Below are 21,130 nucleotides of genomic sequence, written 5' to 3' on the forward strand. Positions count from 1 at the left end.
TCTCACTCCTCTCTCACGTCGATCTTTCATAATGTACGCGTTAGACTCTTTCTGCAATTCATAAAGATTTTCTAGAAAGGAAACGAAACCAAAGGAAAGTACATCGCACGCTGACCAATGCCCGCCCGCGTGCATACATGCATACTTTGAATTAGATGGATCTAAGTCTAGGTCTCGATCTCATTTGCATTCAACCGTTACCAAGTCTTGCTGTCTTCCACCTCCACCACCAACACAAAAGACAAAATGCAGATGCGAATACAAACGCGGACCTTGAAAGCAGAAACCCATATATTCGAAGGATACCACCCCATTTTCAACGCCAGATTGTGAAAAAAAAAGGGAGTATATCCACGATGCAGATCCATTTATATCCATCCAACACCCCAATTCCAATTCCAATCCCTCAAATGAAACTCCCTCCCTTTTGCATACCAGTCTACCCACATAGCCTCCCTACTACCACCAGAGAAAACCATCAATAAGAGAGTTGAAAGAAGGAAAGAGATTTGTGCCCCAAAAAGTGCGAAAAGAGAATACCGAAAGTATGTCGAAGAATATCTGTCTGAAAAGAATGTCGAAAGTTGGTAAAATATGTGCAAATTGAAGCGAAAAAAAAATGTGTAAACGATGCCCGAGGTTCGCTGTTAATTATGAAAAAAATCATATTGTTGGTCCAAAATAATACTATTTGTTAAAATGAAATGAAGTAACTGAGTTGCGTTATGGCTCTATATTTCAATGCTTGTCGCCAACTGCTGTGTCGGGTACATTAGAACGGTATGCTTGTTGCTGCTATGCTGATGCTTTGAAAATACGCTCATGATCTTGGATCGATACATCGTAAGAATCTCTAATTGGTAGTCTTATATTGAGGAAATTGATCCCCAATTTACCATGTTAAATATGACCGGCTCTGAAAACTCGTGGCAAATTAGTAGATAAAATGTGGTTAGCCAGAAAGAGCACAAGTTAACAATGGTTGTCGCGTTTCAAGAGTTCGAAAAACTTCAACGCTTCCTTGCCATCGATGGGCTCTGGTGCATCACTCTCATCTGTATTCCAGAAAACGAATGGTCCTGACATCACGTCCCTAGAAGAACGAGATTGGGCATCGAACCATCGACCAACAATAATGCGACCGCCAGGTAGGACACAACCTTCATAGCCCCAGGACTGTTCTGGATCATAAAATCCATTATGATCTGGGAAAAACTTCATGATGGTGATTCTTTGAAAGCCAGGAATCCCATGTTGTGGGGGGATGCCATGTACAGCTCCATAGAAATGGGCAGTTGAAGAAGAGTCATGTGAAGAACCGTAAAAATATTCCACGCCTGGGTTAGGGTTCTCTTTTGGCTTCTTGATGTTCTTTTTCGATCGAGTAGCACGTCTCGAACCACGACTTTGATGGGAGTGTTCAGGATCAGCATTGGAAAATGGATCACTATGAAGGACATTTTCCCATGACTTGGGCCAATGTTGCTTTCCGAAAACTCGATCGTCGAAAAATAGAGATATATCCTATTGCAACACTTAGTTAGTCATCCTGCACCACCGACACATTTCGTGATTGGCTTACCTGGAATGACTCCCCACCATCTAGTTCATCCGAGTAAGGGCCATCATCAGTATCTTCTCCAGCTTGTCTCATTCTCGCCAATTCATCAGTATTGACATAAACTAAAATCGAATTAGTTCCTGAAAGTTTGAGGCATAATTCATTGACTGCACTTACAATATGCTCCTTTCCAATGGCTTCCTAGCTTTTGTGTTCCCGACTTCAATCGACCCAACCATGGTTGTGGTAATTGGCTTTGTTCCAATTCGGCATAGGCATGAGCGAGAAGTCCTTCACCCTTTTGAGCTTTGAGGTGGAACTTGAAGAAATTCGCCACATGTAAACACCAACGGACGTTGAGGTCATCCTTCCACTTTCCAAGAAACAATGGTTGTCTCTCTGGTGGCGCATAGACCTCCAATTGAGACAAGTCGAATTGAGAGGTTGTATTTGTGCAATATCTTGGGTCCCAAGAAATGGACGTCAAGCATAGTTGAATCAACAACACCCGGGTGTTGACATTACTATCGACGGAACAAATAGATTTCAGGTTCCAATCATTATGAGTCTTCGCGATGGAATCAACGATATCAATTATGTCTCCAGCATGAGTTGTGCCCGACACGAAGGATCCTTCAACGTATTGTCTAATATAATCGATGTTGCGACTTACAATCTTCTCATCGCCGTTGTCGTCATAACCTTTGTGGGCATCGGATTCTATACCATCCAATTAGTATTTACACTTGACCAAAACAGTTTCAAAAGAGACATGCCAATGATAAGGTTTTGGAGCATATCAAGGACCCTTTCTTGCGCCCTTTCAATTCGTGCAATGTCTGCACTGCAAAGGTACCTGTACTTGTTGAAGTCGAACTTGGTGTAAAGTTTTGTGGTCCTGTGTCTGACTTGATACTTCTCTCTCAAAATTTCTACAGGCGCATCAGGTACCGCATCAAATCTCTCCAGAAATCGATAACGCCAGACACTATCCGACATAGCACTGCGAGTGCCTCGACAGATTTGAGAATATCGTACGATGTCTCGATCGTGGGGCAGAAACTTGGCGATATTTTGGTGCACCTGCATTTGAATGGTTAGCAAAGACAGTTGACGGAGAAGCAAACGAAAATCTTGGTCTACTATCTGTAATAGCTTCAACGGTGCCGCTCATAGCCCGAGGAATAGCAGATATGATCAAGCGATATTCGGGTCATCGCATCAGACGAATGAATCCGAGGTATCTGTCGGCACGACGACATGCGTGACTGACGAATGTGAGTGAAAAACGTACCTCTGTTGGGATAACTCCCTTGAATAATTTATCCAGGTTAGAATTTGGAGCAGCAACTGTTGCAGCAGCTCCTTCTTCACCTTTTGCTTCCACTGCAAGAGGTCTCGAGTCAACGACAATAACCGATCCAGTATCGGAGTCATCATCATCCTCATCACTCCATGTAGTCAAACTACTATCGAGTGCGTCGATCTGGGAAGACTTGTTGTCATCATCAGCTTCGTTTTCTACCCAGGAGGACTCGTCGCTTTCCGAGATTTCTAAATAGGCCTTGGCTCGCTTGGATCGAGAAATTTCAAACGATTCATCCTTCTTTCTCTTGGATACGGCATAGGGAAGTCTTGTTGGGTTAGACAGCCGAGTAACATTCTTCTTCTTCTTGGTAGGCATCTTGAGGTGTGCAGGCGGTGATGAATGCAAGCCGAAGATAAATTGCAACGGGATTGCAAGTGCGAGAACTTTCAATTAAGATGTGTTGATAGAAGCTGAAGGCACAGCAACAGCACGAATGAAATCGAGGGAAGTTATTTAATGTTGGAATGGTGGATGTGAGGGTTGAGGAGGAGTTGAAGGTGATTAATTTTGGAAGAGTTGTTAGGGTAGGCTAGAAAGCTAGAAGTGAATCTGGAGCCTTTAGCTAGCGGATCTAAGTTTTGAAGCAAGAATCAATATGTATTGGCAAAGATCAAATCGATAATGTCGACGAGAACACTGGCCATGTAAACGATATGTTTCTAATGAAATATAATTAGATCCAGAGATATTTTGCGAGGTGTGATATATGAGGAAGGGGCACGAAGGAGAAAAAGAGGAAGGCAGTCTGTCAGCCTTACCCCTCATGCCCCTAGTCCGCGCTATAATTGGAAAGACCACACTAACCTGCATAAGCCACACATATTTGGTGGAATTTGATTGGCTGAAGGGAGGAACACAGACGAGTGATGGACGAGGCTCACAATTGGCCAATCCTGGGTGACCAATACTGGGCGAGGAGATATTTCGACGGTTCAAAGGCACAATGTAAGGTACGTCGGTATGATATGATATTATTGATGGTGGGAAACACGAGAAGAACAGCAAGCTTTCGAGGCGTCAATTCTATCAGAACCTCAGACGATACCTTCGTTACCAAAAATGACCCTTTTTGCAGTGGTGAATGATTGTATGGTGTAGTAGGCCTTCCCTTCCCTACCCATGTCTGCACAACAGTAATTCCAACGTGCAAACGACCATAATGACCTTGGTCTGGCCATTGCAATTCGTGGTCGAGCAAGCAGGAAATTCCACGAGGTTGCTAGAATAACCTCTTGCGATTTGGATTTGGATTTGAATGTGGCCTTTGACGTCAACGATAATGTGATATCAGGGTGCACCGTCGTGCTGGGGTTTGGGTGGTTTGGCTGGAAGTACACGAGGTGGTATGCACCCTTTGATATCATTTCACCGAGACAAAAAGAATGGAAATGGCGAAGAAAGAGCAAGATCAAAGACAAGGAATTGGGGAAGACCTTGCCGCGACACCTTGATTACCATAAAGGTGTTCTGGTTGTTTCTTTTTTGTTCATTGTATCTGCAGGTGGTAGGTGGTGGGAATCTCCTTGGATTGAGGTTTGTTTGTCGTGATACTTCAACAAAGGAAGAGGAATGAATCAACAATCGCTTACGACTCGACTCATCTATTCAATTTTATATATACAACGTGTTGATACCATACAATCTAATAAATCACCTCTCCAACAATGTTCAACGTCGATACTTTCCATGCCGAGGTCTGCCAGCTTATATAGAATCAATCAATCAATCAATCAATCAATCACCTCGATGTCTCACTTCGCTTCACCTCCCTTCACTCCCTCTCCATCTCATTTCCGTTCGCCTCTTATCCCTTCCTGTTCCCCATTTTTGATAATGAATGACATCTCTTTCGAGCTGCTGGAACTTTATCTCTCTTTATCTTCGTATCTCACCACTCACCTGCTTCCTCTTCCCCAGACCGTAATCCAATGGACGGCCTCAGAGGTTGCAGAGTCCGGATGTCGCCTCTCTCCCTGAGTGTGGCTGATGGCTGGCGTATGGCTTTCCCGGAAATCTCTCCATGATCTGCTCTCCGTCTGGGCAAATCAACGGTAAAGCTATGCTCGACATCTCTCGGCACAAACTTTATGCACCTTTCCATGATCTTGGTCACACTCCCGTCTGGGCAACAGGCATCACATCGCAGGCCCAAGACGGAAGCCATCAACGGAAGTCTGGGCAATCTGCACCTCATCTTCATCTTACATGAAAATACAACAACTTCATGATCCATCGTTGACATCCACCATCACCCATTGTCATCCATCCACGCCCAGATTCGATTCCTCAACTTGATACATTTTCGCATTCGCCACATGAATTCTTCTTCTGACTATCTACTAGGGACCAACATGCACACCTGATATGCGACGGGCAGATCCACCTCTCGTGCGGCACATCAGTGCTTATCTGTGGCTCATGACTTCGTTTTCTTGACCAACCTTCATTGTTAAGAGACCCTCAGCGACCCTCAGAACGAAACCTGGAATTAGAAAGTTCAAGGGAGAAAATGGATACCTCGTCTCGACAATCCCCGAGTCTCCCAGATTAGGACAAGATAGGCATGACTCGAGGAACCAGAAACCAATCAAGAATTTTGATTGCCTCTTCATTGCTGACCCTTCCTAACCATTCCATCCGTCCCTTGCCCAAACGCAGCTATTCCGATGAAAATGTTCTCCATACACCAACATGGATAAACCTTTCCAAATCGTTGCAATGCTACCGATAGTAGGGCTTCGCGGCACGGCCGATTTTTCAATTTTCTTATCGAAATATTCCCTCGTTCCGTTTTCTTCCCATGAACTTCCAATTTCACAAAACTCATCATCCTTTGGAATCATATATTCCTATCTCTTGCATACATCTCCAATGAATTGATCATCCAACCTTCTTATCTTCAAACCGTCAGCCAAGGACGTTAAAATAGTGCCCATCTTCCTCTGCTACATTGTCCATTCCTGCCTATATATACACTCTTTGGTATATTCCAATATTCTTACTTTTTTGGCCAAGCGTCCCCTTCAAGAAAAGTTCACCGTTTATTGTGCGTTCGTTCGTTCACTCGCTCGTTCGCCATGGCTACTACCGACAATGCCGAGAAGAAGATCGACGAACATAACCGTGCTTCAGATTCATCCAACGTCGAAAAGGGTGATATCATTCCGCGAAACGAAAATGCTGCGACGAGACACGAAGATCAAACAATTGCCATTCTCGAACTCGTAAAAGCTCAAGATGAACACCACCCTATGCATTGGCCCGCCTTCAAACGATGGGGCATCGTGGTGATTTACTGCATGTTGCAGACATTTGTTACTCTTACCAGTACAACTTATGTATCTGCTGAATTCTTGATCCAAGAAAAGTTTGGAGGAACTACTCAAGTCGTCACTCTGGGCCAGAGTATGTTCATTTTGGGAACAGCTGTTGGTCCTATATTCTTGGGTCCATTATCGTAGGTTGAACACGACACATGACGCACGCTGCGATCATCGTGGTTGTGAGCAAGAATTATAACTGAACATTCACAGTGATCTTGGTGGCCGCAAATGGATTTACGTTATCAGCATCGCATTCTATGCAGTCTTGAACTTTGTGAGTTGTTTTCAGAGCAATTTTCAACAATTTCATTCTAACAAGTCCTAGGGAACCGCATATGCTCTTAATCTTCCTATGCTTATTATCTTTATGTTCCTTGCTGGCACGGCAGGTTCCACTGCTCTTTCTAATGTAGCTGGTACAATTGCGGACCTGTTTGGTGACATTGATGGTGCCGGACAAGCAATGGCACTCTTCGTCATGTGTAAGTACTGGATTATACTCTAACCCTTGATGTCATACAAAGAAGGCTAATGATATACACACAGCTGCAAACATTGGTCCATCTCTTGGATCTCCCGTTGGAGAGTGGATCGCGGACAATGCGAATATGGGTCTCAAATGGATCTTCTTGATTAACGTGATTATCGGATTCGCATTCTCTATCGTGTTATGTTTCATCCCAGAAACACTACCAAGATTGGTTATCGCTAAAGCCGCCGCAAGGAGTGAAGCTGTCGATGAGCAAGAAGCTGCCATCTTGACAAGTAGACTCAATGTTCTCCATGAGATGAAGTACATCACAACCATGACATTCCGAATCATGTTCACGGAGCCGGTCGTTATATTCCTCGGGTTGTACAATGGTTTCGCCTACGGCATTCTCTTCTTATACCTCGACGGTGTATTTGATGTTTTCGTTGTCAACAATGGTCTCTCTTACATCGGTGCCGATCTTACATATCTTAATTTCGTTGTCGGAGTAGTTGTCATGTTTCTCTTCGTTCCGGTTCAAACTTGGTTCTACGCGAGAGATCGTAAGAAGCATGGTATTAATCGTCCCGAAGCTAGATTCATCACTTCTTTGGTTACCGTTTGGCTTTTCCCAATCACGCTTCTTTGGTTCGCATTCACATCTGATGGAAGCGTATCTTACTGGTCACCAGTTGTAGCAGGCGGTGTTCTTGGTTTCGCAGATCCATTATTGTGGCTTAGTATGCTTAATTACATTACTGGTATGTTACCCCTTCATTATACCGCTTCCATCTCGCTAATTTTTATCTCTCTTCAGACTCTTATCCCAACGTCGCCGGTGCAGCAATCGCAGCTTTCCTCATTCCATCTTTTGCTCTCGCAGCAGGTCTCGCCCATCTCGGTGTCCTCATGTTCGACAACATGTCTACGAAATGGGCAATGGGTACTATTGGATTCATTAGTATCGGTCTTTGTGCTTTGATTTATTTCATCTATTTCTTTGGTGCAAAGATCAGAGCGAGATCGACTCTTGCGAGAAAATATTAAATGGGATGGATAGAAATGAAGGATGAAATGTAACAGTATGGCCGAGATTGGATAGTGTGTATGAGATTTGTATTACATTGCATTGGGTTGCGCTGGATTGGGATGGGATAAAAGCTCTTGAGCAGCGGATGGATATTTTGGTATCTGGAATTCTGGATTGGTTGCGAATGTTATCATTCACGATATGTTTACGCATACATGAAAGACGAATTTGTATGTTATGTTATGAACTGGGTGGGAGATTTTTGATTCCTTTTTTTTATTCATACATTTAATACCCTGTTGTATAACTAGCGCGAACTTGTCGATAATCGAATTACGAAACACATAGAGTAGATATAGAAATCAAATCATTCCTAATTTTCTTCTCCAAAACTTGGATTTTGTGATGTTGAATGGCGAAGTACTTTTAGTTGTGAGATTGAGTGTGATGGATGTCAGAACATGAGAGTAAAAAGGTTAGAATAACATATCTGGAAATCTCTCATTCAGAGATGTATTCAAAACCCAGTAGATTTGTCAAATGTCTAAAGAACCTAAAGAAATTTGATAGTTTTGATTGATGACGTCTGCGCCTTTACATATGAACTCGCTTGTACAAATCCTCGTGCTCAAATCATGCACCCTCGGAATCGAGAAAGGACATTTTGTAGAAGCATATTCGTCGTGGCAGCCGGATCAATGTTCGGCGAGGAGGAAGGAGAGGTGTATAAGTGATGGTTCGGCGAGAAGTTGGGGATCGTGTATCGTCCGTCTCTTAACATTGTGGAAATGACTTGCGAATTGAGGGTGGCGATCGAGGGGTATTGTGCTAATTGGGACTGCATAGTTTACTACTTTCTTTCGCTTCCTCTATCGCGAACCATTTGATGTCAAGTAAACATCATATCGCCAAGGGGCCGGGAAGTATGTACTCATCACATGGGAAGTTGCTCTTGTGCTAATTAATACAATGGTAGGTAGATAGCTAGCCGAAAAGAAGTTGGGTGATGTGATTTGATGATGCCGGTTGAGACGACAGAGAAACAATGTCATCCTACAAAATGGAATTCTTCTATCTTGCTTTGTCGCTTCCTTTGTCAAGCAACTTCCAAGAACAATAAGATTGTATTGAGAACATTTCCTCACGTCGACGGCGTAGATACATCATCATCATCATCATCATGAAAAGAGGAAGAACGAGAATGGAACAAACTAGCATGTGGAAGGTCAAATACCATACCTTGGCTATGTCTGAGATGAGCTATTTCTTTAAAGCCTCGAATCTCACTTACAACTATCCTACTATTCACACATTCGTAAGCTACGTACATATCAGTCATCTTTTCATCTAAGATTTGAGGAACTCTACTAGAAGTTATGATTATCACCGATGCCATCATGCAAGACACTACCACGCAAGATACTGACATTCCGGACGCCGAGCGAAGAATAGCAAAGATGAAAACACCCAGGAAAAATGAAAAGGAAACTCTCATCCGCAACAACCACTGGGTACCTACCGAAAGCCTCCACCTTCTCCATCTCTACACCGTCAACAACAACAAGATCTCGACGCACAAAGACAGCTTTCACCACCGTACAGGCGTAGTCGCTAGCTTAACCCGCGACATGACGGCTCGGGTCCGTAAAACATCACCCCGGAGGCTTCTTTCACGCATCTGATCCATGGCTTCCCAGAGCTTACACCGACGGGGTGATTCGTTTTACGTTGCGATGTTTGCTTGACGAAGAAGATGAGTTGGCGGACGAGTTGGAGGCCGAGTTGAACGCTCGCTATGGTATTGATTCGAACTCCACGGCAAAAACAACCCGCAGCGGAGAGAGAGAGAGAGAGAGAGAGAGAGAGAGAGAGATCCGAGCACTGGAGCGGCAGTCAAAAAGAGCCGAGAAGAAGCAGAAAACCATACCCAGAAAAAAAAAAAAAAAAAAAAAGTAAATCCAAGACGAAAAGCGCATACCATACTTAGAGAAAAGGAACTTCGAGGAACAAATCAGGCACCTAGATTAGCATTTACGAAAGTCCAGAAAGCCTGGTATCATTGATTCGGCCGATGCTGGATCAACTCTGGACCTCCATCTCCTATAAGCCGTGCTCTCAAATCTAGGCTGGCCCTAGATTTTCCACGCATATCTTCTCTTCTCATCTCTCCACTGCTTAAACCATGGTAAATCTGCAATCCAGAATAAGAATTAACCGCTCCTTTCAAAAACATGACCATGCGCCAGTAAAAATGGACAGTGACCATAGTGCCTTGCAATAGTACATAATACATATTACATCTTCCCAATAAATGACATTGAAATTCGTACGACGAGGAGCAGAACATTAGTCGTCCTATAAAGGATTCTAGAAAATCAAGCCAGAAATTAGACAGTTTCCGTCTGATCTAGTATGTATCCATACAAAAACGAAGCAACGGAGGACCTATCTTGCGATAAATTAGTTTATAGCTAGTTTAAATATCAAGACACATAACACCAGTAGCTCTATCTAGTCTTCACAAAAATATTTCTTTTTTCTTCTTAAAATCATCATCATTATCATCATAATCTTAATTGTACCATCAATCCCAACTGATCTTTTCAATTCATGCCGTACCATACACACTCAAAGATTCTCCACTCCCATACAGTACAATCGTACCAATGTACCTCGACCCCTGAGGTCACAATGTAACCGCACTCCCACGAGTAGAAACTTCCAAAGAAACAGAAATCAAAACAGACCAGATGATGATCAGTAAATCCCGTTCAAACGCCCATTGCATATCCTTATGTCCAAAGTTCATCATACCTCAAGTTGCCATGATTACTCGACTGTAATTTCAGCAGTTGGATCTTTCCTGATATCCAATTCCATTAAACCTTCTTTCTTCTCAATGACAAGACCCTTCTCGTTGGCCAAATGCAGAAGACAGATAAAACAATAACTAGTCGAAATATCATTCAAAACTTGTTTTGGATATACAGTCTGAAGGTTTTGCATAACTGTTGTGAACTGGAGGGTCTCGTTTTCATCCGTAGGAATTTTGACAGGTGCGGTTGGGAGTCGAGATGAAGAAAGTGACATGTCCTGTTTCAATTTGTTAGTGATAGCATTCGGGTACTGCAAGGAACAGATAAACTTACTGGTTGTTCAGGCTCATTAAATCCAATGCCCTTCCATAATTCCTCCTTTAACCTCCTGACATCAACCTTCTTGGCAACCCTAGCATATTGCACATATTCGGGCCTTAATCTTCTACTTTGTGTGACCAGCTGTGCACCAAACGCGCCCTCTTCCCCGTCCACGCCTTGAGCTCCAGCATTCAATATGGCAGCAATACCACCAATACCTACACCTTGTCCTTCAGCTCCAGGTGAAAATTGTTCACGTGCGTCGGCGAATTCCATATCGTCATCATCATCTATACCTGGCATTGCCAAACCGTCATCTTGAAAGAAGTTGGCGTCATAATCCCCATGAGGTGGGGCTTCATCCTCTAATGTGTGAGCGGGTTCTTCTTTTCGTGCCCAATAATCTTCACCAATCTCGCCTTCAGGGATATCATCTTCCTTCTTTTGACCGAAAGTTCCGGGTTTGGCACCGAACCCAGATTTTCGACTACCCATCCTAGCTTTAGGTTTGAGGAAAAGGCGTAACAGTTGTTTGGAGTTGAAATGCTTGTCATCGGGAAGAAGATTTCTTGTCTTAGACTTCCAATCCTTCTTTGGTAAAGATATCGTAGCATTGGTTGGTGCATGAGTGTAAATGGTTTCCGCCAAAGTGGAATTTAAAGGAGAAATGAAGTCGATTTCAAATGGCTCTTTCTCCTTGCGCGGCTTGGTAACTGCTGGTTTGTTGACATCTTTGATCTTTCGTATCCTCCAGTGTTCAGGACCCGCCCAATTCTTTTGTAGTGCCTCGTCAAAATAACTCAAAATGTCATCATGGCCGCCTTCCTTCTTTGACCCACGATCAAGAGAGATAATGTACTCGCCGGTTTCGGGGTCGAATGAACCAGCGCCTCCTTCTCCATCCTCACCATCACCCCCATCATTATCGTACCCCACGTCGTGAACTCGCATGCGTGGTTCGATTGCGGCGTCACGAGCCCAAGCTTCACCACCTTCCCCAAACCCAGCATCATCTGGAATATCAAAATTTCCAAGAAGTCCATCATCATCATCATCGAATCCGATGGGGTTATCATCGTCAAGGAAAATTCCTGACCTATCACCAACGCCATTATCATCCGACTTGTCTTTCTCTTGTCGCCAATCTTCTGGTGCCTTTAAGAATGGAATATCCATAGAACCAGAAGGATCTCCAAGGTCAAAATTCTTCAATGATGGACAAATGTCTTGTTCTTCAAGGAAATCCAAGTTTGGGAAAAATTTGACTCCTAAAGCTTCCACATCTATCTCCACGTCATCTCCATCATCTTCGTCGTCCTCATCATCCTTTAGAGTAACATTTGCTGATTCTAAAACATCTTCCTCGTCCTCTTCAATGGCATCACCCTTTCGCCTTCTACCCCGTCCTTCTGCCGAAGCGTCACCTGCATCATCGCTACTATCAAAAACGATACGCCCTTTAGAGTCGATAGAGAGGTGATTTAAAAGTAGGCCTTTAGCACCACCTTCATCGAAGTCTGCGGATGCTTTTTTGAATAAAGGATCAACGGAGAATTCGAGTTCGAACTTCTTCAATTGCAATGCCGAGAATGAAGTTGCAAGAGTTGCTTCCGACGAACGCTGAGTCTGAATTCATGATTAGCTATGGTTTTTTTGATCAATTGTACCAAGTCCACGATTTGATTAAGACAAACAGGTTTCAAAATCAGACTTAATTGAGGGTCGGGTGAACCTCGGGATATTGATCATTCTGAGTATTTTTTGGAAAAGCACTGGAACCAAGAAACTTTACACCCCAGGAAGAATTTTCCTCTTGCGGTCCCCAAACCAAAAAGGACGAAACAAAAATGATGAATTTGAATGAATTGAAACCCGGGTTTGCAAATTGTGGACTAGGCGCCCAGCCCCATTGAAACTTTGAGACTAACACTCTTATGAATAATAGATCGCGCATTAATATGAGTTGGCTGTGTCCATTATCATCGCCGTCCCCGCCGCTCCACAGGATCAATTCCACCAGTGGAAAATAAAAATGAAGCAAAATAGAAGAAACAAAAAGGGTACAAAACATACAACAGTGGGGATTCGCTGGTGGTCACCCACCCAACTACTAATCCACCGATCTGAAGCTTGTGTATGGCAGAGCGGACGGGATGCCCAATTCTCTTCAGTCTATGGTCGTATGTGCTAGAAAGTCTCTCAACTGATGTTATATTCAGATGAGAGTCACCCGCCTTCTTCCAAAGCATGTCACTAGACGGATGTCTAACGACGTCCATCGCACCCCACCACTCCGGGGTAGACAAGTTAGGTGTAACCATAATTCTGCTTCACATCGAATGTGGCCCCCATATCTCAACTATGAGATTTGCCTTGATTTCAAAAAGCTTGTACGTCGGCTGAAGAAGAAGAAAGTAATTATGAATGTAAGCGGCACATACCCTTTTTTTTGCCTTCTTCCTAACAACTCCATCTTCATCTTCTATCTCTTCCTCACTCTCATCTCCCTCGCCTTCCTCATTTTCGCCCCTTTTCTTCTTATTGTTCCCGCTATCTGCTAATCCACTCAAGAGCTTGCCGGTCTCTGTAGCCACACTGTCGACTCGACTCGTATAAATCTTTACACACCCATCAAGAGTGTAACTCGCCTTTTGAAAATTGACCCCATCACCCTCTTTCAAAAGTGACATGTCATGGAAATAATCAATGAGCGCAAAGTTCCAAGAATTCGCAGCATTGATTTTGTTGTCTGTAGCCATCTTCATCCATTCCTCAAAGTTTGCGAGAATTGGAACACGCTTCATGGGAGTGACTGCGTTTCCTCCCACCATCATAACCCCGCCATCCAAATCATTCTCTTTTCCTGCTCGGCCGGGAGTTCTGTGGTTTACCGACGGCGAGGAGCTTCCTGCTCGTTCAAAGTTCAATAATTTTCGTGGAGTCGCGGCCTTTTTAATTTCGTTCATCTGAGTTTCATGGTGGGCATTTCTCGATTTCAATCGTTTTGCTTTTTCTCGCGCATCATCATTGAGAGCCAGCTTCACTGGCGATGCATCATTCAAAGGTACCCTGCCATCAATCAGTATTGAGAAACCTCATTCTGCAGAGCGCACGCAAACGAAAAGTATCATATCTGCCAAAGATAGGATGGGCATTAAACACCATAGCAACCAGGGTAATCATACTTCACGGGAGATTTTGCAGGAGTTGGCAAAGAGCCAGAAGCAACTCTACCTCTCTTCGCACTTGGGTCTTGCGCGACTCTAGGCATATCAAAAAGATATAAAAATTGTCGTGGTAGGCAAATGTGTTGCAGTGATGTTAAGTTTCAACTTTGTTTATTTTCTATTATTTACATTTTGGTAGGACAGCGGGGACCGATTGCCCAGCCCCGACGCGAGTCTCACAACCTTAGGTATCAAGAAAGTGGCGTATGTAAGCCGAGCTGGGATCGGGATGCGGTCTTATCCACATTACACGCTGCCACAACACATTGATCAACAACTAGCCAAAGGAGTGGTTTTTGGACAAGACAATATATCCCAATTCAAGTTTCTTTTGGCACCAGACAATCTTTTCTCTCAAGCGTTAAGAAAGTGTCGTTGTATCCTTCCTATCGGCACTTCTCTTCAGGAACACCAGTGGGCGGATGCAACCTTCAAAGTTGTCTTGGTACTCCATATACTCGCACCATGTTTGCCGTTTGCCGTTGATCGCTCTTGTCTCAAGTTTATCGATAGCCTATCTAGTACCTAGTGCTTCTAGAGGTGGACCGTCAGACCCAGTCATTAGCCACACATAGGTGCGATTACCATGCACTTCGCCATTCACTCTGATGACGAAGGTTCCTTTTCCTTGCCGAAGCCTCCAATCTCTATCTGGGCAATTTAGCACGGATTACGATTTTGAATCCGAGTTTCTACTTTCATCAGGAGCTTCTCCTTCCCATGTACTAATATCTCATAATACAAGTACAATCATCGTCGCAACTGCAATCGCATTTCTTCGACAAAGGCTCCAGGTCCACATCAGATCATGCATCAAGTATGCCTCGGACTTCTTCGACCAAGGTGCTATCTCGCCCACCAAAACGTTCCAAATATAATTTTCGAGCTTTCTATCTCACCATATTAATCATTTCATCATTAGCTGTGATAAGTCTTGTCGCAGATCAAAGCGCAAAATATCGTTATGGTTCTCAATACGGTGTGGCACAAAAACGAGCATTGGATGCGTTGGACAGTAGAAGACTTGTGAAACGGGATGAAGAGGTTTGTAGATGCACAAATGCTACACCAGACTTTGTACTCACATCAAAACCATAGTGTCGTCTTGTCCACCATGCCGAAAATAAATGCCAATTCATATTGGCAAATTGCCCCGATGAAACTGCAGGACTTCTCAATTACCTCTCGCTTTACTATTGCAAGCTACCAACGGCCCAGCCTTTAGCTTTCGCCATTCTTATATTGTGGCTTGGACTATTGTTCTCGACAATTGGAATTGCTGCGAGCGATTTCTTCTGTATCAATCTATCAACAATTGCGAGCATATTGGGTATGAGCGAGAGTATGGCAGGCGTAACATTCTTAGCTTTTGGTAATGGTAGTCCTGATGTATTCTCGACGTTTGCAGCAATGAGTTCCCACAGTGGCAGTCTTGCGGTGGGCGAGCTCATTGGAGCAGCTGGATTCATCACTGCAGTTGTCGCAGGATCCATGGCTTTAGTCAGAGAGTTTAAGGTTGGTAAAAAGACATTCGTGAGGGACATTGGCTTCTTCATAGTTGCAGCAAGCTTCAGTATGGTATTTCTTGCAGATGGTGCTCTTCACTTGTGGGAATGTTTTGTGATGATTGGGTTTTACCTTTTCTACGTGGTAATAGTAGTGATGTGGCATTGGTACCTGGGAGGACGACGTCGTCGCCGTGAAAGAGAAGCCGCAGCTCGCGGTCAGTACTTGGCCATGACAAACGAAGAGATAGAGGTTACTGAGGAAGACGGAGATGATGAGGATGCACCAGCAGGAGAAAGAAACGTCCGTGGCAACGAAGATTTCGCAGCATTAGAACGTGGCTCTAGCCCTCATCCTCGAGTACCTGAAGATGAAGATAGTGACGAGGATGGAGATGAAGGCAGACACATTGCTGCCGAGGTGGCTAGCAACATGCGAGTAATACGACCATCCGGTAGCCGGAGGAACACTTTAACCCCCATTCGTCCTAGTTTGGTGGGTGCTCTAGAGTTTAGGTCGGTTCTTTCCTCCTTACAAAAGTCTCGAGGTTCGCATGGGACGCCGATAAATTTGCGACGATATTCAGATGACCCGTCGGCATCATTTGATCAAATCAGGACATCTGCAACAACATCAGCTCCGGCTTCGGAATATGCCTCGAGCATAAACCCTATTGAGATTGGCGAAAATGATACACATCACCCTAAGCTAGATACCGTACGCAGTAGAGCCGTCTCTATGAACGCTGCATCAGCTCTCAAGCCTCCGGATCCCGCAGCATTCACCGTTGCAGATGTACCGGACATTGGTATAGTAGCAGCCACCCCGACTTTTCCTCAGCTCTTAAGAGTTCCATCCCCAGCCCCCAAATCGCCAACAGTTTCCATCTCGCCTCCTCCATCTTTTGATGGGTCGCAAAACGACAGACTGTTCACAAGCAGCACATCGCGTTGGAATGATGATCTGTTGGCACCACCCGGGAATGAATCCCCATCAGTATCACCCCGACATCCCCGTTCACCAAACTTAGAACCTGCAAGTTCACAGGCAAGCTCTACTAGATCACGAACAGTACAACGACCTCAGCTTCAGATCCCAAGTTCATCAAGAGATAGCTCGCGAAACCGGACACAGTCACCAATATTACCATTTCCTATTTACACGGACTCTCCACTCTTATTGTCAGCGAACAGTTCAAAGGCTCCCAGTATTCTGCTGCCAGATTCTGAAATCGCACCTGAGTCGGTTAATTTGGAGCATGAGTTGTACTGTCCGGAACGGCCAATAAGATGGTGGCCATATCGCATATTACCTAGCCCAAAAATTGTACTTACAGCTCTATTTCCTACACTATGCACCTGGAAAGATAAGAGCCAATGGGACAAATTTATCAGCGTCATTTCGGCTCCTAGTATCTTCCTTTTGGCAATCACATTGCCAGTGGTCGAATCAGAATCTAATGACCAGGAAGAGATAAACTCCATTGACCAAAGGAGGGAATCAGGCACATCGAGGAGAAATACCGGCCCTTTACTGATCCCGGATAGCCCATCATTTATTTCAGAAGCAGGATCGGAATGGGCAGAATACCAACGGAGTCGACGGAACACACAGACTGAGAATTGTCCTCGGTCCCCAATTTCAGATTTTAATCAACACAACACTGCGGCCGTAGCCATCTCGGCCGAGCGCCATCATTCTCATTCACATCAAATGCCCACGCCACCCACCAAAAACATCGGCCAGTCTCAAGAGGATGCAGTTCATAGCGGACCGGGGGTAGAAAATCCCAGAGACTGGAACCGCTGGCTTGTCGTGCTTCAATTGTTTACAGCTCCTCTTTTTGTGGTGTTCATATTTTGGGCTAACAGTGACGATGGTGATTCGAAGTCGCTCATACGTCTGGCTTTGTTTTCTATTCTCGGGTCCCTGGTAGCATTTGCCATTCTCGCATTAACAACAACCCATTCTCGACCCCCTAAACATCGATTTGTGCTTTGTTTCGTCGGTTTCGTTGTTGCCATTGCTTGGATTTCCACTATTGCCAACGAAGTTGTCGGAGTTCTCAAAGCATTTGGTGTCATTTTAGGTATCTCAGATGCAATTCTTGGCCTTACTATCTTCGCTGTTGGCAATTCATTAGGAGATCTCGTTGCCGATATCACAGTTGCCAGATTAGGATATCCTGTTATGGCATTGAGTGCTTGCTTTGGAGGACCGATGCTGAATATTCTCATTGGTATTGGTGTTAGCGGCGCATACATGACGATTAAAGAGGCGAACCATAAACATCACAAGCATCCGAACAAAGATATCAAATATAAACCATACGAGATTGAAGTCAGTGGTACACTAATGGTCAGCGCCATCACTTTACTGATCACATTGGTCGGGCTTCTCATTGCAGTACCGATGAACAAATGGGTAATGAGTAGGAAAATCGGATGGGGCTTGATTATTCTTTGGTCCATCAGTACAATGATTAATCTCGCCGTGGAAGTTAGTGGGGTGTGGGGTGATAATTTGGACCTATCTACCTTCTTTTCATGAGATTGAGGATATTCTTGATGCAAATGATGAATTATGTTTAATAGTAGAAAGATAAGGGGGTAGAATTGTATTATATCTGGAATATATAGGTTGCTTTTTTGGTATGATTTTAATGGCTATGCTCTTTCCAATCTCAATACCCTGTTCAAGATGATAAGATAAGTTTTCTCAAACCTAATATTCGGGGATGGTGATTCATATTAGTGTCGCCCTTTGTGTGATTAGGTAGTATATACTCATTGTATTACATAGTATGCTTCAAGGAAAACCTATTCAATGGAATGTTATTTGTATTTTGAATCGTCCATATTTCTCGATTGGACCAACTGACCTTGCTCAATGAGAGCCCCTTCTCTTTGACCAATGGAGTCTCTTCTTAAGTGACTACCTACCTGACATGTAGCATATAAAGCAGTCGGCATCTAGATCGAAGTCTCAGATATTCATGAACTATGATAACCCTTGTATAGTTTAACATTTGATAGATTCATCTGTACACAATGAGCAGTTTGTATACATGAACGGCTACTACCTATGTGCATATTTGGATGAATGATTTGAGACCATACCAAATATCTGGACACTCTTTTGAACGTCAGAACCCAATTGCTGCAGTTTACATACTAGTATTACTTGAGTATCTGGACCCCAAGTTGGCCTTGCATTTAAGGTTGGATGACCAACTTTCCGAACCTTAACCGGCTCGAAGCACTAATAAACTCCCGCCCCGCTACAGCACATCAGACAAGACAAGACAACAAAAGCTCCCTCCAACCCTGAAATAGGATAACCAGCAGGATACCTACGTAACCTTAACAATTATTCTACCCCTCACCTCACCTTTTTTCCAAATTCATTCAAGATCACTCCTGTGAGACGCCATTGCTTGCGACAATCGATTAAAGCCCAACACTTTCTTATTAACACTACAGTATCCCCTAGCCCTCGAGTTAACTTCGCTGGCTATCGCGATAATGAGCACCATGCTCCCGGGGACACACGTCTTCTCTCATCAACATCAATACAATCCGCAGGTCGACCAACCATGGATGCACCAGCAGACCCACCTTCAACAGGCGCAGCAGCAGCATGCAGCGGCGGTTCAGGCAGCTCATTATAATCGCATGGCGGGTCAAAACCAAAACCACAACGCCGCTGTACCTTCCATTTCTTCAAATCACGGACAAGACGCAGCAGCCATGATCGACTCCAACGTTTCGGAAGAAAATAGAAGGACTTTGAACTTCATTGCAGATTTACTCAATGAAGATACCAGGGAAGCCGCTCTCCTGGAACTCAGCAAGAAGCGCGAACAAGTGCCAGAGCTTGCATTGATACTGTGGCATTCTTTTGGTAAATTTACGCCCATGAGAGTGATAGCGGCATGAAATGCTGACAGATCTAGGTGTGATGACATCACTTCTCCAAGAGATTATCTCAGTCTATACTCTTCTCAATCCCTCCCAACTCACCGCCGCTGCATCAAATCGAGTCTGCAACGCCTTGGCCCTTCTACAATGCGTTGCTTCTCATAATGAGACTCGCGCCCTTTTCTTGAACGGTTGGCTATTCAAATATCATTATATGACGCAGAACTGACATTAGTAGCTCACATCCCTCTTTTCCTCTACCCTTTCCTCAACACGACTTCTAAATCTAGACCTTTCGAGTATTTACGTCTTACCTCCCTCGGAGTCATCGGTGCCCTTGTCAAGAATGATTCATCCGATGTCATCAACTTCCTCCTTACTACTGAAATAATTCCATTATGTCTTCGAATCATGGAGACCGGATCAGAACTTAGTAAGACAGTTGCGATCTTCATTGTACAGAAGATCCTTCTCGACGATCACGGTCTTAATTACATCTGTGCTACTTATGAGCGATTTTATGCTGTTGGCACAGTGCTCAGCAATATGGTTTCACAACTTGTTGAACAACAAACCGCGCGGTTGTTGAAGCATGTCGTCCGCTGCTTCCTTCGGTGAGAAAACATCCAAGACTTCGATTTTGTTCCCGCTAATATGAATTTCAGATTGAGTGATAATGCGCGAGCCCGCGAAGCCCTCCGCCAATGTCTCCCCGAACCTCTTCGCGATGCTACTTTCTCCTCGGTCCTTCGTGATGATGCTGCTACCAAACGATGCCTTGCACAACTCCTCATCAATTTATCCGATAATGTTGTTGAATCTTCATCGGGTCACCAAGGTCTCTAATATCCACTTTCTAATTCCACTTTCAATGTACAATTATAAAAGCACCGATACGACGCAAACGAGCATGGGGGATTTCATCTTCGGTTTCGCATAGACATCACGATACCCGGTCTTTCTTTTCGGAAATGTCGTAGGTCTCTGCAGCTGGTCATCACAGGTTTCATAAAAGCATTGCGGGTCAAATGGGGTTGGTCTGAAGGGTGTTTTGCGCGGCTTGGTTCAATGAAGGAAGGAGTTGACAGTTACTGCTCCCTCAAGTGCACCAATCTGGCGGGGGCTTCGAACTTACACCTCCACTCGAAGTGGCTGGTTATTTCTTTCATTATTTACATTGATTGGTGTCTGTTACTGTATTTGGTTGTTTTGAGGGCGTTGGGGATATCTTACATGCTGCACTATAATATAATGCTGCTAGGGAAATGGGTTGTAAAGTAGGCAAAAACATCAGCGTTCAGGAATAGAGATATACATTCTTGATATTGGCCCTAGACATGAGGATAGTTTATCGACATTGTGAACATGGGAATTGCTGAGTTACGTATCCTGGTAGGCCAATACAATATGGGTAATCTTCTTCTCATTGTCCTCGAGTAGAAGTCCAGAGGAGTTAGGTAATCAAAGTAAAGCGGGGACGGTACAATATTACAGACCCTCGACTTCTATTGAGGGTCTGAGGGTCGGAGGGTTTTTGGGACTGTTAAATAGGACACAGTAACTCTACTCTAGCATCTGGATATTG

The 21,130-nt window shown here is 44.1% G+C and overlaps 5 protein-coding genes across 5 annotated transcripts; 3 read left to right on the forward strand and 2 right to left on the reverse strand.

Annotated features, from left to right (window-relative positions):
- Positions 1–52: 52 nt before the first annotated feature.
- On the reverse strand, positions 53–3,611 carry BCIN_01g10670 (hypothetical protein). Its single transcript, XM_024690926.1, has 5 exons — positions 2,856–3,611; positions 2,338–2,644; positions 1,739–2,281; positions 1,583–1,683; positions 53–1,524 (listed from the first exon to the last, which is right to left on the reverse strand). The coding sequence occupies exons 1-5, from the start codon at positions 3,243–3,245 to the stop codon at positions 973–975; spliced, it is 1,893 nt and encodes a 630-aa protein (XP_024546696.1). The 5' UTR covers positions 3,246–3,611; the 3' UTR covers positions 53–972.
- Positions 3,612–5,732: 2,121 nt separating this feature from the next.
- On the forward strand, positions 5,733–8,144 carry BCIN_01g10680 (hypothetical protein). The gene is made up of 5 exons (XM_024690927.1): positions 5,733–6,387; positions 6,464–6,527; positions 6,579–6,735; positions 6,800–7,486; positions 7,543–8,144. Exons 1-5 carry the CDS (start codon positions 6,008–6,010, stop codon positions 7,770–7,772), a joined length of 1,518 nt encoding a protein of 505 aa, XP_024546697.1. The 5' UTR covers positions 5,733–6,007; the 3' UTR covers positions 7,773–8,144.
- A 1,938-nt stretch (positions 8,145–10,082) lies between these two features.
- Positions 10,083–14,222, reverse strand: Bcbrn1. Its single transcript, XM_024690928.1, has 4 exons — positions 14,078–14,222; positions 13,334–13,961; positions 10,905–12,518; positions 10,083–10,848 (listed from the first exon to the last, which is right to left on the reverse strand). The coding sequence occupies exons 1-4, from the start codon at positions 14,161–14,163 to the stop codon at positions 10,585–10,587; spliced, it is 2,592 nt and encodes an 863-aa protein (XP_024546698.1). The 5' UTR covers positions 14,164–14,222; the 3' UTR covers positions 10,083–10,584.
- A 165-nt stretch (positions 14,223–14,387) lies between these two features.
- BCIN_01g10700 (hypothetical protein) lies at positions 14,388–18,482 on the forward strand. The gene is made up of 2 exons (XM_001556402.2): positions 14,388–15,163; positions 15,218–18,482. The coding sequence occupies exons 1-2, from the start codon at positions 14,939–14,941 to the stop codon at positions 18,173–18,175; spliced, it is 3,183 nt and encodes a 1,060-aa protein (XP_001556452.1). The 5' UTR covers positions 14,388–14,938; the 3' UTR covers positions 18,176–18,482.
- A 436-nt stretch (positions 18,483–18,918) lies between these two features.
- On the forward strand, positions 18,919–21,053 carry Bccaf40. Its single transcript, XM_001556401.2, has 4 exons — positions 18,919–19,528; positions 19,581–19,736; positions 19,784–20,159; positions 20,211–21,053. The coding sequence occupies exons 1-4, from the start codon at positions 19,150–19,152 to the stop codon at positions 20,389–20,391; spliced, it is 1,092 nt and encodes a 363-aa protein (XP_001556451.2). The 5' UTR covers positions 18,919–19,149; the 3' UTR covers positions 20,392–21,053.
- The last annotated feature ends 77 nt before the right edge of the window (positions 21,054–21,130 follow it).

The sequence above is a fragment of the Botrytis cinerea genome, chromosome 1 (assembly GCF_000143535.2).
Source record: "Botrytis cinerea B05.10 chromosome 1, complete sequence".
In the NCBI taxonomy this organism is placed as follows: domain Eukaryota; kingdom Fungi; phylum Ascomycota; class Leotiomycetes; order Helotiales; family Sclerotiniaceae; genus Botrytis; species Botrytis cinerea.